This window comes from Carcharodon carcharias, chromosome 8 (assembly GCF_017639515.1).
Source record: "Carcharodon carcharias isolate sCarCar2 chromosome 8, sCarCar2.pri, whole genome shotgun sequence".
Lineage (NCBI taxonomy): Eukaryota > Metazoa > Chordata > Chondrichthyes > Lamniformes > Lamnidae > Carcharodon > Carcharodon carcharias.
The window spans coordinates 36,288,363-36,312,095 of NC_054474.1; the positions used below are offsets into that span (position 1 = coordinate 36,288,363).

At 44.6% G+C, this 23,733-nt stretch overlaps 1 protein-coding gene across 1 annotated transcript in view; it reads left to right on the forward strand.

Moving 5' to 3' along the window:
- LOC121281149 (solute carrier family 22 member 5-like) overlaps positions 1–23,733 on the forward strand; it is an 84,717-nt gene that overhangs the window by 56,348 nt on the left and 4,636 nt on the right. Inside the window, exons 7-8 of the mRNA XM_041193880.1 lie at positions 4,689–4,903; positions 14,878–15,060. Coding sequence (XP_041049814.1) covers positions 4,689–4,903; positions 14,878–15,060 — 398 coding nt within the window. The remainder of the gene's footprint in view (positions 1–4,688; positions 4,904–14,877; positions 15,061–23,733) is intronic.

Below are 23,733 nucleotides of genomic sequence, written 5' to 3' on the forward strand. Positions count from 1 at the left end.
GGAGTAGGAGGGAAAGGATCCTGTTGCTGTGGTCCACGTAGGTACCAATGACATAGATAGGACTAGGAAAGAGGTTCTGCTGACTATGAGCAGTTCGGTGCCAAATTAAAAAGCAGAACCACAAAGATAATAATCTCTGGATTACTACCTGAGCCATATGTAAATTGGCATAGGGTGAATAAGATTAGAGAGGTAAATGTGTGGTTCAAAGATTGATGTGGGAGAAATGGGTTCCGATTCATGGGGCACTGGCACCAGTACTGGGGAAGGAGATAGCTATTCCGTTGAGACGGACTTCATTTGAACCATGCTGGGACCAGTGTCCTGGCAAATCGTATAACTAGGGTTGTAGATAGAACTTTAAACTAATTAGTTGAGGGGAGGATTCAATTGAAGGGAAGTTTAAAAAATCAAAAAGAAACGAGAGCAGAGGTGCAGGGTAGTGAAGAGATGAACGATAATCCAATTGTGACAGCAAGAGGCAGAAAATATAAGCAGAAGAGTGCAGCAGAAATTAGGACAGAATGAGGTTAAGGCTCTTTATCTGAGTGCACGCAGCATTTGTAACAAGATAGGTGAGTTGACGGCACAGATAGAAATAAATGAATAAGACTTGATAGCTATTATTGGGATGTATTTGCAGGTTGATCAAGACTGAGAATTAAATATTCAAGGGTATTTGACATTCTGTAAAAAATAGGCAAAAAGGAAAATTAGAGGGATAGCTTTGTTAATAAAGGAAGGTATCAGTGCGGTGGTGAGTAATGAGATAGGTACAATAGATCGCAATGTGGAATCAGTTTGGGTGGAAATAAGTAATAGTAAGGGGAAGAAGTCACAGTTGGGTGTCTTCTATAGGCTCCTGAAGATTTGCCTCACCAGCAGACAAAGTATAAATCGTGAAGTAATGGAGGTGTGTAAGGAGGGCGCTACAATTGTCATGGGTGAATTTAATCTGCATATTGACTGGACAAATCAGATTGGCAGGGGTAACATGGAAGATGAATTTGTAGAGTGCATCAGGGATCATTTCTTAGAGCATTACATTGCAGAACCTACCCAGGGCAGGCTATTTTAGATCTAGTAATGTGTAATGAGGTGGGATTGATAAAAGATCTTATAGTTAAGGATCCTCTAGGGGGTAGCAACCAAAATATGGTAGAATTTCAAATTCAGTTTGAGGCCGAGCAACTCAGGTCTCAAACCAGTGTCCTGAACTTAAATAAGGGAAAATTACAGAGGCATGAAGAAAGAGTTGTCTAAAGTAGGCTGGGAAAGTAGACTAAGGGGAAGGTCAGTGGATGAGCAGTGGCAGACATTTAAGCAGATACTTCATAATGCTCAGCAAAAATATATCCCGGCCAAAAAGAAGGGCTCGATGAGAAGGATGAACCACCCATGGTTAACAAAGGTGGTCAGGAGAGTATCCAATCAAACACTAAGGCATACAAAGTGGTGAAAACTCGTGGTAGGCCAGAGCATTGGGAGTATTTTAGGAACCAGCAGCAGTTGAATAAAAAGCTAATTAAGAGGGAGAAAATTGATTTTAAAGTAAATTGGCAAGAAACATTTAAAAAAACACAGCAAGAATTCCTATGGGCACATAAAAAGAGAGTGGCTAAAGTGAGCATGGGACCCTTGGAGGATTTGACTGGAGAATTGATAACGGGGAACGGACAAATGGCAGATAATTTAAACCAATATTTTGCATTGGTCTTCACGGTGGAGGACACTATTAACACCCCAAATATATCAAATAAATAAGGAGCTAATGGAAGGAAAGATCTTGTAACAGTCTTTATCACAAGGGACAAAGTATTTGACAAACTAATGTGACTAAAAGTAGACAGGTCGCCAGGACCTGATAGCCTGTATCCAAGGGTTTTGAAGGAAGTGGTTGCAGAGATAGTAGAGGCATTGGTCAAAATATTCCAGAATTCATTGGATTCTAGGAGGCTCCCAATGGATTGGAAAACCGCTAATGTGACGCCCCTGTTCAAGAAGGGAGGGAGACAAAAAGCAGGAAACTATAGGCCAATCAGCCTAACATCTATCGTCGGGAAAATGCTGAAGTCCATCATTAAGGAAGAAATTGCAGGACATTTAGAAAAGCTTAACGCAATCAAACAGAGTCAACATGGTTTTGGGAAAAGGAAGTCAAGTTTGACAAATTTGCTAGAGTTCTTTGAGGTTATATAAAGCAGAGTTGATAAAGGGGAACCAGTAGATGTAGTGTATTTGGATTTCCAGAAGGCATTCGACAAGGTGCCACATAAAAGGTTATTGCACAAGATAGGAGCTCATGGTATTGGGGGTAATGTATTAGCATGAATTGAGGATTGGTTAGCACACACAAGACAGAGTCTGGATTAATGGGTCTTTTTCAGGTTGGAAAGACGTAACTAGTGGGATGCCACAAGGATCAGTCCTAGGGCTTCAATTATTTACCATTCATGTTAATGACTTGGAGGAGGGGGCAGGGTGCAATGTATCCAAATTTGCTGATGATACATAAATATGTGTAAGGCCTGTTGTAATGAGGACATAAGGAATCTGCAAGGGGATATAAATAAATTGTGAGTGGGCAAAAACTTGACAGATGGAGTTTAATGTAGGAAAGTTTGTGGTCATGCACTTTGGTAGGAAGAGTCAAAAGGCAGACTATTAATTAAATGGAGAGAGACTCCAAAAAAGTGCAGCACAGAGGGACCTGGGTGCTCTTGTGCATGAAATACAAAAAGTTAGCATGCAGGTGCAGCAAGTAATTTAGAAGGCAAATGAAATTTTGGCATGTATTGCTAGGGGGTTGGAATTTAAAAATAAGGAAGTCTTGTTACAACTGAGCCCACACTTGGAGTACTGTGTACAGTTTTGGTCCCTGTATTTAAGAAAGGATATACTGGCATTGGAGGCAGTTCAAAAGAGATTCACTAGGCTGATTCATGGGATGAAGGGGTTGATTTATCAAGAACAGCTAAACAGGTTAGGCCTTTATTCATTTGAGTTTAGATGAATGAGGGGTGATCTTTTTGAAACATACAAGATTCTGAGGGGGCTTAACAGGGTAGATGTTGAGATGATGTTTCCACTAGTGGGGGAGTCTCGTACTAGGGAACATAGTTACAGAATAAGGGGACACTCATTTAAAACTGAGATGCGAAGGAATTTCTTCTCTAGTGTATGTCTGGAATTCTCTACCCCAGAGAGTTGTGGAGGCAAGATCACTGAAAGTATTTAAAGAGGAGGTAGATAGATTTTTGAAATATCGAGGAGTTGAGGGCTATGAGAAGCTGGCACGAAAGAGGAGTTGTGGCCTGGAGCAGATCAGCTCAGCTATGATCTTATTGAATGGTAGGGCAGGCTTAGGGGGCCAAATGGCCTACTTCTGCTCCTATTTCTTATGTTAAATAAAAATCTTGAATAAGAAACTAGGATGAAATATTACAATCTCCCATTGGCAAGTTTGAAGTTGGGGGTGGGGTGGGGACTCTTAATATGCAGTGTGTGGTCTGTCTACTGCTTATCTGCCTGCCCAAACTGGTCTCCCATTTTGGGATGTGGGTGTGGGGGAGCAGGGTGGTGGTGGATGTGTCGGGTAGCCTGTCTGCCCTTGGGCCTAGTGAAACCCTTAAGTGGCCACTAAATGGTCATTTAAGGCCCCCATCATACCACCTTCACTTCTCACATTCCTATTCTCTCTGCATCCGCTGGATGGATCATTGACAGTTGGTATGCTATGTGAAATCCAGTGGAACAATGAGAAAATACTGAATGGGGCCTCCGAGGGTGCAAGTCTGGATCATGGTTTGGGTCCTCTGAATGGGAAAGAACATTTTCAGGAACTTTTGTTCCCTTGCAAAGACCTGCCTGTCTCCTCCAACACCCCCTCCCAAAACCCAGCAGTCTGCTCATAGTCTGCAGCTTCCAGTGCAAATGGGTATCCTAGATGAGATTTCTTGTGAAGGAAAGAGCCTCCCCTGGCCACACAAACTCTCAATGGATTTTCACACCATGTCTCCTTTACAAAAAACATGACATGCTAGTTTTTCTTTCATTTTGTAATTATTTCAGAGTTTATATTAAGTACAAGAAATATGTAAAGTAACATTAAAAGAGTAACCTAAACAGTCCTACAGTAGTATCTCGGAACATTACAATTGAAGAGAGAAAATAGCACAGTATATCAAAAGACATCGAAATGAAAATATAGCACCAAACGAATGTAAATGCATCAATAAATATAAATAAAAGTAAAATAAATGATATTTGTAGCATTGATGGCAGAAGGGAAGGAATTCATTTGCCCAGTCTCTCAGCAGCTGGATGGATCATTGGCAGCCGATACATTGTGGTACTCCTTGAGCTGGTGGAAGAATAAAAAAATGGAATGGAATCATATATACAGGTCATGTGTATACAGTGTTTGATTTTCCAAGAAAATACTTGTTTCTCAATGCAGGAGGGAGTAAATTTAGAAGGTTAATTGCCGGCAGGAAATGTTCCTGTTCACCTTCTAACATTTGACAATAATAGAGTATGGAGAGCAGATCTGCTGCGTGCCCGCTTGCTGGGAAATGAGAGCACAAATGAGAGAGAAAGAAAATTTTAGTAGACCAAAATGGAAAAAGAGTGATGGGAATGAAAGTTTATAAAATGGTTTTACAAGAAGATTTTACGTTTTGTTGCAGGATGGTTCTGGCACTTGGATACTTAGGCCTGTCCTTGAGCACACCCAACCTCCATGGTGATGACTATTTGAACTGTTTCCTCTTTGCTGTCATCGAAATTCCAGCCAATATAACAGCTTGGCTTTTTCTCAAGAGATTTTCCCGAAGGTTCAGCCTTTCAGCCATACTTTTTCCTGGTGGAGTTGTCCTTTTCTTGCTCCAGCTCATACCTTCAAGTAATTTTCTTACAGTGCAGCTAACATTATTGTAAACTGTCCTTGTAAAATATTTTGAAGCCAGATTTCATGATATAACATAAAAGTGGTATAAGATTTGATCAATGGTGACAAATTACACAAAAGAGTCGTGGAGTTGCAAGGTTTATTGAGAAATGACAGAGCAACAGTTCAAATACAACATATCAGAATAAGTAGACATGGGGCCCATAATAGGATGGTTTACCAATCCTGGATCAGATTCATGAACAGGAGAGGCAAGATGGTTTGAGCTCTATAGGTTATGGTAACAACCTCTCCTCCTTCAGTCCTAGAACTATTCTGACACGAGTTTCCCTTCCTGAGTACCTGTTTATGTAGCTTATCTCTGGGGTTTATTGGATATCTTATGCCAATCATTCGTTCAATTGGTCATATTTCAATTCTTCAGAATTGCGCAATTGCCAGGAGGCAGGTATTTAAAGTAGATCCCTCCCATTCCAACCCCTTTGATGTGAAGCCATCTCCTCCCTTACCCTTTGCATGGATATCTTGCTATACTCTTCCAAACAGACTGAAGATATGTGGACATGGGGTAGGAGTATCCCCCCATCGGGGGCAAAGTTGAAGAGCGGGCATGCACAGGCGCGCTTCCGATCGGCACCCCCGATTGGGGGCACGGTGCCATTTTATGTGGGCGGGCCAATTAAGGCCCGCCCAGTGTGACGTCTGCACAGAAGCACTGTGCGCTCCCTGTGTGGGTGGGTGTGGTGGGAATCCCAAAATCGAGAGTACGCTCTTTCACGCATGCGCAAGAAAGAGCACATTCATTTCCCTGAGGGTAAGTGCTGCCTCAGGGAGATCGCCTCTAAGTGTAAAAATGCTAAAAATAGAATAATAATATTTCCCTAACATGTCCTCTCATGTGATTCTGTCACATGAGTTGAGACATGTCCATAATTTTAACGAAAACTTTATTAAAATTTTTAAAAACCTACATGAAACCCCATCCCACCTGTGGATGAGGTTTCATGTTTTCTCTAGTTCCCGCCAGGGCTCCTGGCCTGCCCGCCAACAGTAAGGTTGGACGGGCAGGTCCTTTAATTACTTAATTGACTCTGTCAATGGCCTCAATTGGCCAGTGACAGGTCGCCGGGTGCGCCGATAATTTTGCTGCACCCCCACCTACTTGAAAATTTAAATGGGGCGCGGTGATGTCAGGAGTTCCGCCCAACATCACAGCGCGTCATTTTACGCGTCGGTGAGCAGGGCCCGCCCCCGCTGCCGGCAGTAAAATCCTGCCCATGAAGTCCCTTCAGGTCCAGGAATGGATACTCTAACGACTGCAGCTGGAGTTACGCTCTTTTTTAAATTCATTCACAAGATGTGGGCTTCACTGGCTAAACAAGCATTTATAGCCCATCCCTAGTTGCCCTTGAGAAGGTGGTCGTGAGCTACCTTCTTGAACCGCTGAAGGAGTTCCAGGATTTTGAGCCAGCAACAGTGAAAGAACGGAGGTATATTTCCAAGTCAGGATGGTGAGTGATTTGGAGGGGAACTTCCAGGTGGTGGTGTTCCCATCTATCTGCTGCCCTTCTTCTTCCAGCTTGTAGTGTTTGGAAGGTGCTGTCTAAGGAGCCTTGGCTAATTCCTGCAGTGTGTCTTGTGGATGGAACACACTGCTGCTACTGTGTGTTGATAGTGGAAGGAGTGAATTTTTGTGAATGTGGTGCCAATCAAGTGGGCTGCTTTGTCCTGGACAGCGTCAAGCTTCTTGAGTGTTGTAGGAGCTGCACTCATCCATGCAAGTGGGGAATATTCGGACTTGTGTCTTGCAGATGGTGGACAGGCTTTGGGGAGTCAGGAGGTGAGTTACTCATCACAGGATTCCTAGCCTTAGACCTGCTTTTGTAATCACAGTATTTATATGGCTGGTCCAGTTCAGTTTCTGGTCAGTGGTAACTCCCAGGATATTGATAGTGGGGAATTCAGTGATGATAATGCTATTGAACGTCAAGAGGCAATGGTTAGGTTCTCTTGTTGGAAATGCTCATTGCCTGACACTTGTGTGGTGTGAATGTTACTTGCTGCTTGTCAGCCCAAGCCTGGATATTGTCCGGGTCTTGTTGCAATTGGACATGGACTGCTTCAGTATCTGAGGGGTCGTGAATGATGGTGAACATTGTGCAGCCATCAAGAGAACATTCTGACCTTATGATGGAAGGAAGGTCATTCATGAAGCAGCTGAAGATGGTTGGGCCTTGGACACTACCCTGACGAACTCCTGCATTGATGTCCTGGAGCTAAGATGGCTGACCTCCAACAACCACAACCACCTGCCTCTGTGCTAGATATGACTCCAACCAGCCGAGAGTTTCCCCTGATTCCCATTGACTCTAGTTTTGTTAAGGCTCCTTGATGCCACATTCGGTCAAATGCTGCCTTGATGTCCAGGGCAATCACTCTCACCTCACCTTGGGAGTTCAGCTCTTTTGTCCATGTTTGAACCAAGGCTGTAACAAGGTAAGGAGCTGAAAGCCCTGGCAGAACCCAAGCTGGACATCAGTGAGCAAGTTATTATGAAGCTGGTGCCGCTTGATAGCACTGTTGATGACCCCTTCCATTACTTTACTGATGATGAAGAGTGAAACTGATGGGTTAGTAATTGGCCAGGTTGGATTTGTCCCGCTTTTTGTGTACAGGACATACCTGGGCAATTTTCCACATAGCCAGGTAGATGCCAGTGTTGTAGTTGTACTGGAACAGCGTGGCTAGGGGTACGGCAAGTTCTGGAGCACAAGTCTTCAGTACTATTGCCAGAATGTTGTCAAGGCCCATAGCCTTTGCAGTATCCAGTGCCTTTAGCTGTTTCTTGATATCACGTGGAGTGAATTGAATTGGCTGAAGACTGGCACCTGTGATTCTGGGGACCTCTGGAGGAGGCTGAGATGGATCATCCACTTGGCACTTCTGGCTGAAGCTTGTTCTAAATACTTTTCTCTTTTGCAGTGCTGTGCTCCTCCATCATTGAGGATGAGGATATTTGTGGAGCCTCCTCCTCCAGTGTGTTGTTTAATTGTCCATCAACATTCACGACTGGATGTGGCAGGACTGCAGAGCTTAGATCTGTCTATCACTTGCTGCTTATGCTGTTTAGCATGCAAGTAGTCCTGTGTTATAGCTTCATCAGGTTGGCACCTCATTTTTAGGTATGCCTGGTGCTGCTCCTGGCATGCCCTCCTGCACTCTTCATTGAGCCAGGCTTGATGGTAATGGTAGAGTGGGGGATATGCCAGCCCATGAGGTTTCAGATTGTGTTTGAATACAATTCTGCTGCTGCTGATGGCCCACAATGCCTCATGGATGCCCAGTCTTGAGTCACTAGACCTGTTCGAAATCTACCCCATTTAGCACGGTGGTAGTGCCACACAGTACAATGGAGGATATCCTCAATGTGATGCATCATGGACAGATGCATCTACGGCATGCAGGTTCGTGAGGATGAGGTCAAGTATGTTTTTCCCTCTTGTTGGTTCCCTAACCGCTTGCCCCATACCCAGTCTCCAGCATTTAGGAGTCAGCCAGTAGTGGTGCTAGTGAGACACTCTTGGTGATGGACATTGAAGTCCCCCACCCAGTATACACCCTCAGTACTTCCTCATGTGATGTTCAACATGGAGAAGAACTGATTCATCAGCTGAGGAAGGGCGGTATATGGTAATCAGCAGGAGGTTACCTCGCCCATGTTTGGCCCGATGCCATGAGACTTCATGGGGTCCAGAGTCAATGTTGAGGATTCCCACAGCAATTCCCTCCCAACTGTATATGACTATGCTGTCACTTCTGCTCGGTCTGTCCCGCCACTGGGACGAGACATACCCAGGGACGGTGATGGTGGAGTCTGGGATGTTATCTGTAATGTATAATTCTCTGAGGATGACTATGTCAGGCTGTTGCTTGACTTGTCTGTGAGACAGCTCTCCCAGTTTTGGCACTAGCCTCAGATGTTAGTAAGGAGGACTTTTCAGGGGCGACAGGGCTGCAATTACTGTTGTCATTTCCAGTGCCTAGGTTGATACCAGATGGTGTGGTTTCATTCCTTTTTTGTGCCCTCGTAGCGGTTTTGCTCCGACTGAGTGGCTTGCTAGGCCATTTCAGAGTCAACCATATTGCTGGAGCCACATGTAGGCCAGACCAGGTAAACCAGGTGGGTTTTTACAACCCACCTGGTTTTGAACTTTTAATTCCAGATTTTTTTTTTTATTGAATTCAAGTTCCACCATTTGCCATGGCCGGATTTGAACCCTGTGTCTCTGGATTACTAGCCCAGTGACAATGCCACTACGCCATCACCTCCCCTATAATTTGCAATTTGATTGCCAGGCCTATGTACGAAGGTGTATTCATACGCTGCCAGAATTAAGGCCCACTGATGTATCCTTGCTGTGGCGATGGGCAGTATTGCCTTCTCCTCACTAAACAATCCTAGCAATGTCTGAAACAATTGTAAAATGACAGCCGTGTACATACTGGTGAAATTTCTTGATGCCAAAGATGATGGACAGGCCTTCTTTCTCTATCTGCAAATTTTCTATTCTGCTGTGGCGAGTGTTATTCATATGTAACCCATTGGCCGTTCTGCGCTGTCGTTCATCCGATAAGACAGCTCTGCTCCCACTCCGTAGGGAGATGCGTCACATGTCAGCACTGATTCTTTCATCTGATCATAATGAACATTGGCTTTTTTTGGATAGAGAATGCCGGGGTGGTTGGGGGGTGGGGGGGGGGAGGGGGGTGGGGGTGGTGGGGGGGGGAGAGGGGGGGGGTGGGGGGGAGGGGGGGTGGGAGGGGGGGGAGGTGGTGGGTGGCAGCACTGTAGACAAATTGGGTAAAAACTGCCAATAATAGTTGATCGTTCCTAGAATGATTTGAGCTCTGAGGTGTTCTTTGGTGCAGGTGCCTCTCTTTTGGCTCTCATTTGCTCCTAAACCAGGTGGAGGCCCTGTGAATGTACCCAGTGACCCAAATGGATTACCTCCTTCACTTGGAACGTGCATTTTTCTTTTCTTAAACACATTCCAGCTTGCAAGAAATGTTTTAAGACTTTTTCAAATGCTCTTTTTCAATGAATCCTGTCACCAATACATCATCTAAATAGACTACAACCTGGGGCAGTCCCTGCAGTAAACTTTCTCTGAAAGATGGCATAAGCGGAGGAGACTCTGAAGGGCAATCGTGTACATTGGTACAACCCTTTGTGGGTATTAATTGTGACAAATTCCCGGGAGGCATTATCCAACTCTAATTGTTGGTAAGCATGACTCATATCAAGCTTTGTGCACATTGTTCTCCCTGCCAGGTTGGCATACAGGTTCGATTTTTGGAATGGGGTGCCTGTCTAGCTTAGCTACTTTATTGGCCGTCAGTTTATAGGCTCCACAAATTCAGACGCTTTGGTCGGATTTAAGGACCGGGACAATGGGTGCTGCCCATTCTGAGAACTGAACAGGTTGTATAATGCCCAGTTTCTTTAGTCTGTTCAGTTCAATGTCGATTTTTTTTCACAGGGCTATGGCAACGGTCTTGTCTTCGTGAAGTAAGGGGCTGCTTCCGGACCCACATGAATCTTGGCCTGCAGGCCCTGGATTTTCCCCAGTTTGTCCTTGAAGACAGTGGCATACTTTCTAAGTAGCTCTGGTAGCCCACTTGCTCTCAGCTGGAAAATTTCAGCCCATTCTAACTTAATATCCTTTAACCAATTTTGCCCCAGGAGGCTTGGCCCTTCACCTGCTACCACCATCAAGGGTAGCTTTGTCGATTGGCTTCCATAATGGACAGTTACTCTGCTTATGCCTTTTACTTGAATGTCTACAGCCTTATATGTTTTTATCTTGGTGTCTGTCCCTCCTAAACTTAACTGATGGGTTTACCATTATTCAAAAGCCTGAAGGTATGTTTCCAATTAATATAGTGGAAGATCCTGTGTCCACCTCCACTCTAATAGGTTTACAATTTACTTTCACTGTGACAAGTATTGGTTCTGTCTTTCCAACTTTCAGATTAAACAATGAGTAAATGTCTGAATTTGTTGTTTCGGGCTCTTCTACATTGTAGATTTCATTGGGCTTCTTCTTTTGTTTAGAAGCCTGCTTGAAACTTTCCTTGCACAGTCTCATCATATGTCTGTTTCTGTGACAATAGTAGCATTCGATTTTTTTAAACTGCCAAGCAGAAAAAGACTGATTATTTCCACCTCTGTTAAAATTATTCTTCGATTTCATTGCTAAGCTGTTTTTCTTCTTCAGCCAGTGGGGTTTTTTTGGCAGAGTCTTGCTTTCTCGCGCCACTTTCACCTGTGGCTTCCTGCTCGATGTGGAGGACAATGCCATTTTGCACATCATGTATTGCTTTTGATTCTCTTACTGTGCTTTCCATGGCCAGCGCTATCTCTAGCACCTTCTTGAAATCCAAATTCACTTCAGATAATAATCTTTTCTGAATAGTGTCCTCTTTCATTTCACACACAACGATCTCTGAGCATTTTGCTCAGAGTTGTACCAAACTCATAATGTGCCATTAGTCGCTTTAACTTTCCCACATAGCATGCAATTGTCTCACTTGGGGCTCTATTTCATGAATTAAACCTGAACCTCTGCATTATGATTGAGGGCTTAGGTTGAAAATGACCTTTCACGAGGTCCAAATTCTTCAAATCTGAGGCATTAGATGCTGTCAAACTTTGAATCAAACTGTAGATTTTGCTCCCATAAGTACTCAAGAGGATCACTCATTTCTTCTCTTCCCCTGTAATCTCATTCACTTGAAAAAATAAAGTGAGGTGTTCTATGTATTGAGACCAATCATCTGTGGCTGGTTCAAAAGAATCAATTCTCCCAAATTGGGGTATTAAGAGAGAGGATAACTTTCTCACTTGTATGAAGCTTGCTACTTATAATCACTGGGTGAGGTGCGGTGCTGATTTCTTTTTAACTTGATTTCTTCTGTGCAATCCTGTTTTATCCTCATCACCAGTTTGTTGTAGGGTGGTTGAGCCATGCTATTAATGATAAAGTTGATCTGTAGACACTTCTTGGGTGGAAGCATTGTTTATTTACAATATACTCAGCAGCAACTTCACATGTGCTTTCAACTCCAAATCTCTTTCTACACCGACTGCTGAGATAGCCTGCGCTACTCTCCTTTTGGTTACTACAGATCATGTGATCTTGCCTAACAAGTATTATTCTTAAATGTATATTACACACTAAATAAAAGCATAATTACTACAAGCTGCAACAAAAACAGAAAATGCTGGAAAAAACTAAGCAGGACTGACAGCATTTGTGGAGACAGGCACAGAGTTGATGTTTCGAGCCTGTACATCAGTGACCCATAAATAGTAGTAAACTGTCAACAAAGAGAAGTTGCTGTTAATTAGACTTGCCCTTGCTTGTTTTCCATGATATGTTATGCGCCAGTTAATGTAAGCGGGAGATTAAAATGGTGCAGCTCCCTCTATAAGATATCTGGTATATGAATGAAGAACTTGTACCTCCTTAACCAACCAGTTTGAAGTTTTCTGAAATGAACAGTGGCTCTCAACAAGGATAAGTAAGGTTAGAATGATGAATTTTATGTCAAATTAGGTACAGAAAGAGAACTAAAGTGAGGGAAAGAAAGATTGGATTGAGATAGATAGAAATATAAAGGAAAAAATATTGATGACACTCAGCGCATTTCACTAGGGAACCATACAGAGGGACAACTTTTTGTGAAGCTACTGGCAGAATGGCACATCTCCAACAGCAACTTTTCATTTCCATACTGAATTATGTATCTGCCCTCATCTGAAGCTGCTGTGGCTTTTACACTGAATAATAGCTCCTCCGTTATTTTGACAGAAATTTTTGGGCCAATCATCAACTTTTGCATTTTTAATAAGCCAAACCACAAACTAAACTCCATTGAATTGTGTTGAATCCTAATTGACTCTTTCCTTTCCGATTTCTTACAATTAGCCAACTATTACCTGACTAAGAATGTCCTCAGTTGTTCCGATTTTACCTATCTGATCACAGCCAGAGCAAGTTTACCAGGGGCCTCTATTCCCACCTCCACATGATTACATTGAGAACTTTGAGGGTCTCCAAGGATTTGTCCCTGGTTCCCTCTTTCCATTTGCATGTTGTCTCTTATTGTCATCATCACTAGATATGGGTTTACCTTCCTCATATGCTGTGATATACCCAGCTCTACCACTCTTAACATCTCCATTGACTCTAAGCCATTGGACTGTTTACCAAAAACCACCAATCTTGAATACACACCAATTCCCTCATGTTAATCATTGAGAAGATAAAAGCTGTCATCTTCAGCCCTTGGAACAAATTTCATGCTCTTGCCACCAACTCCGTTGTCCTCTTCAGTCACTGTCTCAAGCTGAGCAAATACTGTTCATACCCTTGACTTGCTTTGAATCAGAGCTGAATTTTTAACCACATATCCTCCCCATCAGCAAGATATGATTATGTCCACCTCTGTAACTTCTGCTCATACCTCAGTCCTCATCTCGATTTGACCACTCCACTCTTATCTTGTCCTCTACTTTCAGTAAACTTAAACTCATCAAACTGTTTGCAGCTCATATTCCATTCCACACCAGTTCACATTTGCCCATCACCCCTGTCCTCATTGGTCTACATTGGCTTTCATTTCCCAATGTCTCAAATTTAAAAGTCTCATCTTTGATATTAAATCCTTCCATGTCTTATTCTTTCCTGGCTCTGTAACATTACCCAGCTCTAGACCCCCCAAACTCTCCATGCATCTTGCTGCAACCTCATGTGCAACCCCCACCTTTTCATCCTACCCATAGTGGCTATGCATTTGGCTACCAAGTCCTCACATTCTGGAATTCCCTCTCTAAAACCCACTGTAATGACCCTCATTAAATACCATGTTTGTGATCAAGTTTCTGGTCACCATTCCTCATCCACAGCTCAGTTTTTTTTATATACCTCTGCGAAGCAGCTTGAGACCTTGTTATACTCTTTACAAGATTTTATATAAATTTAGTTTGATGTTGGAACCTGGGCAGAATGGGTAAGGTGCTTTTATTCAATCTGCCTCTCTCCCAACAGCCAAGTAATTGTAACACCTAGATTAAAGGGTCTTTATGGAAGCTTGCACTCAGTGTAGAATCACGTCTATTAAGCACATATAATGCAAAATTGTGGATGCATGCTTTTCCATCTGTTAATTTTAGTGGATGGGGAGCATCACCGCAAATTTCCAACATATACTGCTGGTTGTGGAGGGTCTGTGTCAGAAGCATGTATTTCGAAAATTGTCCCATGTGGCAGGTGTGATGGGATTATACAGTCACCTGGAGTAGTGCATGTAGTTTTGGCCTCCATATTTAAGGATGGGTGTACTTGCATTGGAGGCAGTATAGCAAAGGTTCACTAGATTGGTCTCGGAGCTGATAGGGTTGTCCTATGAAGAGAGGCTGAGTAAATTGTACCTATATTCTCTGGAGTTTATAAGAATGAAAGGTGATCTCATTGAAACACATAAAATTCTGAAGGGACTTAGCAGGGTAGACACTGAGACATTTCCCCTGGCAAGGCAATCTAGAACATGGGGGTACAGTTTTATGATGAGTAGCCAATCATTTAGGACTGAGATGAGGAGAAATTCCTTCACTTAAAGAGTCACAAATTTTTGGGATTCTCTACCACAGAGGGTTGTGAATGCACCATTGTTGATTACAATTAAGTTTGGAATTGACAAATATTTGGTCTCAGAAAATTAAGGGAAAAGGAGAACAGCAAGAAAATGGAGATGAAGCCCAAGATCAGCCATGCTCATATAGAATGGCAGATCAGGCTTGATGGGCCATATGGGCCATTCGTGCTCCTACCTCTTATGTTCATGTGTTCTTGTAAACCAGTTTCCATTTCCACTAAGTTTATGATTACATGTGTTTTTTCTAGATCTTTCAGTGCTTGCCACAGTGCTGGTGATGATTGGAAAATTTGCGACCGCATGTGCCTTCTCCATGGTTTACGTCTATAGTGCTGAGCTGTACCCAACTGCAGTAAGAAACATGGGTGTAGGAACGAGCTCAACAGTCTCTAGGTTGGGCAACATCATCACACCTTACATTTTCTATCTTGGTAAGTTAACAGTTTAACTTCTGTATGGTTCAAGGAGAAGTGCAGGAGGACATACCAGGGGCAGCACCAGTCTTAACTAAAAATTAGGTGCCAAACTGCTACAACAAGGCTACCAGTGGATGCCAAACAGTGGAAACAACACGTGATAGACAAAGCTAAGTGATCCCACAATCAAAGTGTGAAATCAAAGTTCTGCAGTATTGCAACCAAGTCATGAATGGTGATGGGACAGTTAAACAACGAACCAAAGGAGGATGCACCATAGCTAGTTCCATCCTCAATGATAGCACATCAGTGCAAAAGACAATGCTGAAACATTTGCAACCGTTTGTTATTAGCCAGGTGTGCCGAATGGCTGATCCATCTCAGCCACCACCCGAGGTCCCCAGAATCACAAATACCAGCCTTTCAGTCAATTTGATTCACTCCATGTGACATGAAGAAATGACTGAAAACACTAGATAGCCTTTGCTAGGCTATTGACCCTGATAACATTCCAGCAGTACTGAAAACTTGTGCTCCAGAATTAGCCACATCCATGGCCAAGTTATTCCAGTACAGCTACAACAATGGCATCTACCCAGCAATGTGGAAAATTTCCCAGGTATGTCCTGTCCACAAAAAGCAGGACAAATCCAAACAGGCCAAATACCACCCAACAGTCCATTCTTGACCATCAGCCAAGTGATGGAAGATTCCATTGACAGTGTTATGAAGTGACACTTGGACAGCAATAAACTGCTCACTGGTGCTCAGTCTGGGTTTTGCCAGTTCCATTCAGTTTATGACCTCATTACATCCTTGGTCTAAACATGGACAAAAAGAATTGAACTCAAGAGGTGAGGAGAGAATCAGGAATTGGGAGGGTGGAACTCAGGAAAATTACAATCGCCAGGGAAGAAGTACTTAGCAAATTGCTGGAACTATGGGTTGACAGATCCCCGGGCCCTCATGGACTTCATCCAATGGCCTTAAAAGAATTGGCTAGTGAGGTAGTCGATGCATTGGTTTTAATTTTCCAAAATTCCCTGGATTCCGGGAAGGTTCCATTAAATTGGAAAAGAGCAAGTGTAACTCCTTTAATCAAAAAGAGAGAGAGAGATAGGAAGCAGGGACAGAATTTTATGGCCCGTGAGCGGGCACTCACCCAACCCAATCGGGCATAAAATAGCGCACAATGACATAGGGCATGCACCCCAATGTCACCATGCACTCGCGCAATATTTTGGTCAGCAGGAGTGCGCTAGAGTTGGCAGCATGTCCGCTGACAACCTAGAGGCCTATTAAGGCCCTTAATCAACTAAGTTTACCTATTTTTCGCTGCTCGTTCAACCTTATGGTTTCCAACAGTAATTTAAAAAACAATAAAAATTTTAAAACATAATTTTTAATATGTCTCTGTTTATATGACTAAGTCACATGTGGGGGCATGTTTCCATCATTTTTAAAATCTTTATTTTGGAGTTAACAATTCTTCTGCTCCCTGCCCTCAGTGAGCTTTGGGTGCGCACTCCCCCATGCATGCGCAGACTTTTAAGCTCACACTTCTCCCGCCCCCAGCCCGGCAGTGCTGAGCTTCCCAGCACTCCTTTCACACTGGCTGACCATTAATTGGCCAGCCAGCGTGAAATCATGGTCAGGAGCTGATCATGGGGGGGAGCGGACTGTTTCCTGGCCATTCCTGGGCCTGCCCGCTGTGCCCTTCCAATGACCAGGAAATCCTGTCCCAGGGAACTACAGGCCAGTTAACTTAACATCTGTCATAAGGTAAATGTGGGAAGCTATTATTAAAGATGTTATGGCAGGGCACTTATAAAAATTCAAGGCCATCAGGCAGAATCAACATGGTTTTCTGAAAGGGAAATCACATTTAATCAATTCATTGGAGTTCTTTGAAGGAGTCACATGTGCTATGGATAAAGAGGAACACGTTGATGTAATGTACCTAGATTTCCAGAAGAAATTTCAAAAAGTGCTACATCAAAGGTTACTGGGGAAAATAAAAACTCATAATGTAGAGGGTGACATTTTGGCATGGATAGAAGACTAGCTAGCTAATAGAAAACAGAGAGTGGGCATAAATGGGTCCTTATCTGGTTAGTAAGATGTGGCAAGTGGCATGCCACAGGGACCAGTGCTGGGGCCTCAACATTTTACAATTTACATAAATGACTTGGATGAAGGGACCAAAGGTAAGTTTGCTAAATTTGCTGACGAGACAAAGATAAGTAGGAAAGTAGGTTGTGAAGAGAACATAGGGAGGCTACAAAGGCACGTAGATAGGTTAACTGTGGGAGAAGATCTATCAATTGGAGTATAATGTGGGAAAATGCAAAATTGCCCATTTTGGCAGGAAGAATGAAAAAGGAAGCATATTATCTAAATGGTGAGAGATTGCAGAGCTCTGAGATTCAGAGGGATCTGGGTGGCCGAGTGCATGAATCATGAAAGACTAGTATGCAGGTACAGCAGGTAATTAGGAAATCTAATAGAATGTATCATTTATTGCAAGGGGAATTGAATTTAAGAGTCAGGAGGTTATGCTCCATTTGTAAAGGACATTGGTGAGGTCACATCTGGAGTAGTGTGTACAGGTCTCTTTATTTAAGGAAGGATGTAAATGCATTAGAAGCAGTTCAGGGAAGGTTCACTAAACTAATACCAGGAATGGGCTGGTTTTCTTAAGGGGAAAGATTGGACAGGTTAGGCTTGTATCCACTGGAGTTTAGAACAGTAAGAGGCGACTTGATTGAAACTTTTAAGATCCTGAGTGGTCTTGACAGGGTGAATGTGGAGAGGATGTTTCCTCTTGTGGGAAAATCTACAACCAGGGGTCACTGTTTTCAAATAAGCATTTGCCCTTTTAAGACAAAGATGAGGAGAGTTTTTTTCTTTCATAGGGTAGTGTGTCTTTGGGATTCTCTTCCTCAAAAGGTTGTGGAAACAGTGTATTTGATTATTTTTAAGGCAGAGCTTGATAGATTCTTGATAAATGAGAGGGTGAAAGTTTATGAGAGGGTAAAAGGTTATCAGGAGTAGGCACGAGGTTACAGTCAGATCAACCATGATCTTATTGAATGGCAGAGCAAGCTCAATGTGCCGAGTGGCCTACTCCTGCTCCTAATTTGTATGTTCAAGGTTGGTGATGGGACAATACCCTGCAAGGGAAGTGGAGTCAAGGGTTGTTTTTTGAGGAGAGTGGCGACGATGGCAGATTTGAATGAGGGGGTGACAACACTTGAGGAAAGAAACCTTTTAACAATGTCAGCTAACATGCAAGCCAGGAAATGAAGTTAGGTGGGAATGAGGTCTAGAAAGCAAGAGGTGGATCTCTCGGACAAGCTCAGAGAGGACATGAGGAGAGATAGGCGAGAAACTAGGAAAGGTTATACATTCAGGACAAGGGCAGGGGGTAATTAAAGAAGGCAGTTTGCAGTACAGACAAGAAACCTGGGGATTTATCTTGCAATCAGCATGATCTTGGGATAGTAAGCAACTTTTGTAAATGCCAGAAGGATCCAACAGTACATTATGTTGTCCAGCCAGATCTAGCAGTGAATGGCTAAATCAGTTGCCTACTGTATCAGTTAACGTCTACATTTCTTGGAGTTAATGGAATGTTTATGAGAGCCATACCAGACGGAATGACCTGGTTGAGAGAGGAAGGGTTTTAATGAGGGTAAGCGCTTGGTTGATGGAGGTGAGAGTGTAGTTTAGCAGATCAGTCACTGCAGAAATCCTGTAGTGAGCAGAGTTCAAAGGTGAAACAGTTGGGATTTTGAAATGTCAGGTGAATTGGGGGATAAATTTCTCAAATGGAAGATGCAGATTTCAAGTGACAAGAATATTGTGGGTGATGAGTGTTACAAGGAAGTGGTCATAGGTGAACTTATCTGTGATTGATGCTATAGGTGTACTGAGATGACATGAGATGATAGACAGCTGGACATAAGTATGGTTTGAGGGCAGATTTAGGGAGGATAAGAGTAAACTCAGAAGAAAAAAAAACATGGGGCTGAATTTCAAGGTCGTCGGGCAGTGGGTGGGCACAGAGGGCGGGTCCTGGAGCAGCCGCGAAATGGACCTTCACCCGCGATCAGGTCCTGACCGCAAATTTCCACTGGCAGGCCAATTAAGGCCCGCCCAACGTGAATTGTGGCTCCAGACTGGCTGGGAAGGGCCAAGCGGAGCCGGGGGCCTGTCAGCCGCCAGGTCCAATGGTGACCCGACAGCTGGTTTAAAACTGGCCCAAGCAGCCCCTGGGAGGCTGTCACGGAGGATATCCCCTGTACGTTTGCAATGGAGTTGAGTGCAGCTGGACACAGCAGGTGGGAGAGCAGGTCAGGTGGGCACTTGGCTCCTCCACTTTTATGATGATTGCCTCGCCATCCTCTTGGAGGGGTTGGCAGCCAGGAGGACACCCTAGTCCCCAGGAATGGGAGGAAGAGGCCGCCGCCCCTTACCAAAAGGGCATGAGAGGAGGTGGCAGCAATGGTTAGCAGCTGTGACATGGTATGGCACACCTGGGTCCAGTGCCAGAAGTGCTTTAATGACCTGATGCACCCAGGAAGGGTAAATACCATGTTGGCATGGGTCAGTGTACAGAAGTGTTAAGGTGTGGTCATCCCACTGTGGACCTCAGGGGTGCTAGAGTCTGAGTGCCGACTGTCAATGACGTCAGAGCTGGCCAAGGGAGTGAGCCCTGGCTGCTTGGACTGAGTGCCTTGTGGCTCGAGGCCCATGACTTGGATGTTCAGGTGGTCAGTGCCAGTGTGGGAAATGGATGACGCAGCCAGTATCCCAGCTGGGTGCCCATCTATCAATGGCAAGCAGGGAGGTCCAGAGTGACCTCAGGTTGGCGCACGAGCTGCCTGCCATCACTGCAAGCTCCTCTCAGGTCATCCTGGATGATGGTAGCAGCTCCTCTGCCCCTCTGCCAGTGACTGTGGCATCTGATGAGGCTGCGATGACTGGGGAAATGCTGGCAGTGGCACTGGCCACTCCCTCCCAGGTGGGGCCAGCACAGGCTCCACTGGCCAAAGGACAACCAGCAAGGTTATCAAGGCTAACAAGACAGCAGAGTCAGCAGGCTGTCTCCAATGTAAGGGGGAGCAGCAACACGTAGCACTTACAAAACTAAGTTAAAGGCACCCTGAGCACAAGAGGGACAGGTCACAGGGGATTTTATGTTCTTTATCTTCACTTTATGTAAAGCGGCCTGGGGTTGAAGATCAGAAATGATTATGTAAATATTGTTGAACTGTCAAAATGAGATAAATTGTATTTTTGTCGTCATGGATTGAGTGTGCTTCATCATTTTATTTCATTGGTGCTGGGAACATCAGTATATAATGTTGGACATAGGTGGCTCTAAAACTTATTGCACAGTGTTCTTTGCGTTCAAATGAAAAGGTCCTTTCATTCATCTGGGATGGAGGTGGCAGCTGTGGCATGCAGTTGAAGATGATCTTTGATAGCCTAGCTGAAATGCAAAATCTCTCACTCCCCCACCCCCACTCCCTGTTGTAAACTCTGAGCAACCCCCTCCCCTCCCCTCCCGATGACCTGCTCTTGTGCAATTTGCAATCTCCCCAATTTACCTGGCATTCGCTCCTTCCAGCCTTTCGGAAACTCTGATTAAAACATTTAAAAGACACCCTGCAGTTAACAACAGGACATGCAGATAAACCTCCCCACATGGCCCTAACTAAATATCAGGCCCAATTTCTTTCCTGACTTCCATCAAAGCCATTGTGTTTCTTTCTAACAGACATGGAGCGGAAAAAAAAAAACAAAAAAACTGCGGATGCTGGAAATCCAAAACAAAAACAGAATTACCTGGAAAAACTCAGCAGGTCTGGCAGCATCGGCGGAGAAGAAAAGAGTTGACGTTTCGAGTCCTCATGACCCTTCGACAGAACTAGTTCTGTCGAAGGGTCATGAGGACTCGAAACGTCAACTCTTTTCTTCTCCGCCGATGCTGCCAGACCTGCTGAGTTTTTCCAGGTAATTCTGTTAGACATGGAGCGGAATTGTCCCAGATAAGCGCGGCAGCAGGCAGGAAAAAGAACATTTTACCCACTGGCCGCAATGGTGGCCTTTCAAGCCGTATCGTCCCAATCCTGCCTCATTAATTATGCATTCCTAGGAGACATGCCACTTCGATGGTGGGTGGGCTCACCTCGCCGCTTCATCATGCCGAGTGCCGTACTTAAAGTACAGCTGTGTGCACACCTTTCAGTGCTTCCAACCCAACACTGCTGCACAGAAGACATGCCTGATAAAGGCAAGAAAACTGCAGCTCCCCCAATTCAGTGATATGTCCCTGGAAGGCCTTTTGAATACCGTGGAGATCCACCGTGATCACTGCAGGACGTCCAGCAATCTCACCACTTCAGCTTGTTAGGCAGTAGTGGTCAGTGCCAGAGCTGCAGAGAAGAGGTTGGCCATCCAATGCAGAAAGAGGACGAATAATCTAATTTGTGCCACCAGGATAAGGCAACCATCTCATCATTCTAAACTCTCATACTCAAGTCCATCACACATTCACTGGCATCTCACTCACTCTCTCAACACACCCTCACATCTCCATCTGGACTCATCTCCTCATTGGACTGCCTCCTTGGCTCTCTCCATCTTGAAGTCATTTGCACAGATCAACTTGTACCACCCCCCCCAACACACCCCGGGATACCTCCTTCCCCAGTACAGCCCTCACCCTGCAGCCTCTTCCCTCGTCTGAGGCCACTTCTTCCCCTTTCTTGAGCAAGCCCTAGCCCTGAAGCCATTGAAAAGCACCCCCCACCCCCAACCTTATGGATGGCCTGGTAGGTAGACACTTGCCCATGAGCCCCTCTAAAAGTGATGTGGTTCTGCCTGTGAAGCTTGGCACTGACGACCGCGAGTGCTGCCTGAAACAAGGTGGGCCTCGATGTCCCAAGTGAAGTGCAGCTTGCCAGGTGCACATCGCTTATGTTCAGTTGTGAAACAATCACAGTGGTGTGCTTGCATGATTCAGCGTGGGGAGATGGTTCTGGCGAGCTGGGCTTATAATGACGTGCAGATGTATCACAATGAAGTTCTGGATGTCCGACGGTGGAAAACGCAGCCTGTCATTGACGGGCAGAGTGGACAATTGCAAACTGGTTTTATAACATCATGAAACCCATTTTTGGCCTTCTCGTCATATTGTCTGCTCATGCCACCAAACACGCCCGCCGGTAACAGACATGGAAAATTCCACCCATTGATTCCCTTCTTGTCTTCCCAAGGAATTTCTGCATGTGCCTTTATAATGGCATGGAAATTACATTCTCTTGTTCTAATGGAAACAACTGGTTTGAGTCCTCCAGATGATTTCCTCAATTTCTCTTCCTTCACTCATTTACTCCTTTACTTGTTAAAAAAGATCCTGGATGGGATTTAATGGAACATACTGGAAAGGGTTAGGTTGTGGGCAGGGCCTCATAATCGCTGGGGGGAAGACACATGGTCCGCTCACATTGACGGCAAAACCGACCCCTAGTTACTCAGTGTTGGGAACAGGGTGAGGTGGGGAAACTGTTGGCTAATTGGGCTCATTATTAAGTGGATAAAAAGACGTTATCACTGAGATCACCAGGATTTGGTGTAGTTCAGGGATCTCTCAAACTCACATGGGTTTCCTGTGCCTCTTGAAGGCCACCCAGCAAACACTGTCAGGTTTACCACTGGCCTCCGAGGTGGGGGTGGGTGGGGGGGTCCCTATTTCAAAGGCACTTAGTACCCGATTGAGGGACCCGGCATCTGGAAGACGTGTGCCTACTGAGAGCTACCCAGATACCCTTGCATCCAACTGCATCCCACCAATTGCTGGTGAACCCCTTCCCATGACACCTAAAGCACCTACACTCACCTGTCTCCAGGGGTCACATAAAGACTCCTGGTGAAGGCCTCACTGAATTATCAGCAGCACCTAGTACTCCCAGTGGCACTGCCTGTAACGTGGAGCTTCCGGCCTTGATTGGCCAGCAGCTGTTGTGAGCCGGGTTTCCTCCCTCCTGGGGCCTTAATTCTGTGGATGGCTTGTTGCTGCCCACTTGAGTGCCTGATTGCACTTAAAAAAACACCCAGTGCCTATTGGAGAGGTGACAGAGGTTTCCAACTGGTGTTCCCACTGGTGGGCTGAACAATGTCACCTAAACCCACACCACCCACCACCATAGCGCTCCTTCAAAGAAGAGCAGGGGAGTTCTTGCTGATGTCTTGGCTGATGGTTGTCACTCAGTCAATATTCATGAGGCACTGTGGGCCAACAGCAGCAGCAGCAGAATTGTATTCCTATACAATCTGTAACCTCATGGCCCAACATATCCCTCACTTTATTATTACTATCAAGTGAAGGGATCAACCCTGGTTCAATGGAGAGCACAATGAGAATGTCAGGCACACCACCAGGCATACCTCAGTGAGATGCCAATCTGGTGAAACTCTAACAGTGGAAGTGGCATGCTCCAAACAGGGCTAAGCAAAACCCACAACCAGATCAAAGCTCCGCAGACCAGTCACATCCAGTAGGGAATGCTGGTGGACAATTAAACAACTTGTGGAGGAGGAAATTCCATGAATCATCTTTCTTCTCAATGATGACGGAGAACAGCCCATGAATGCAAAGCTGATGTGTTTGAAATCATC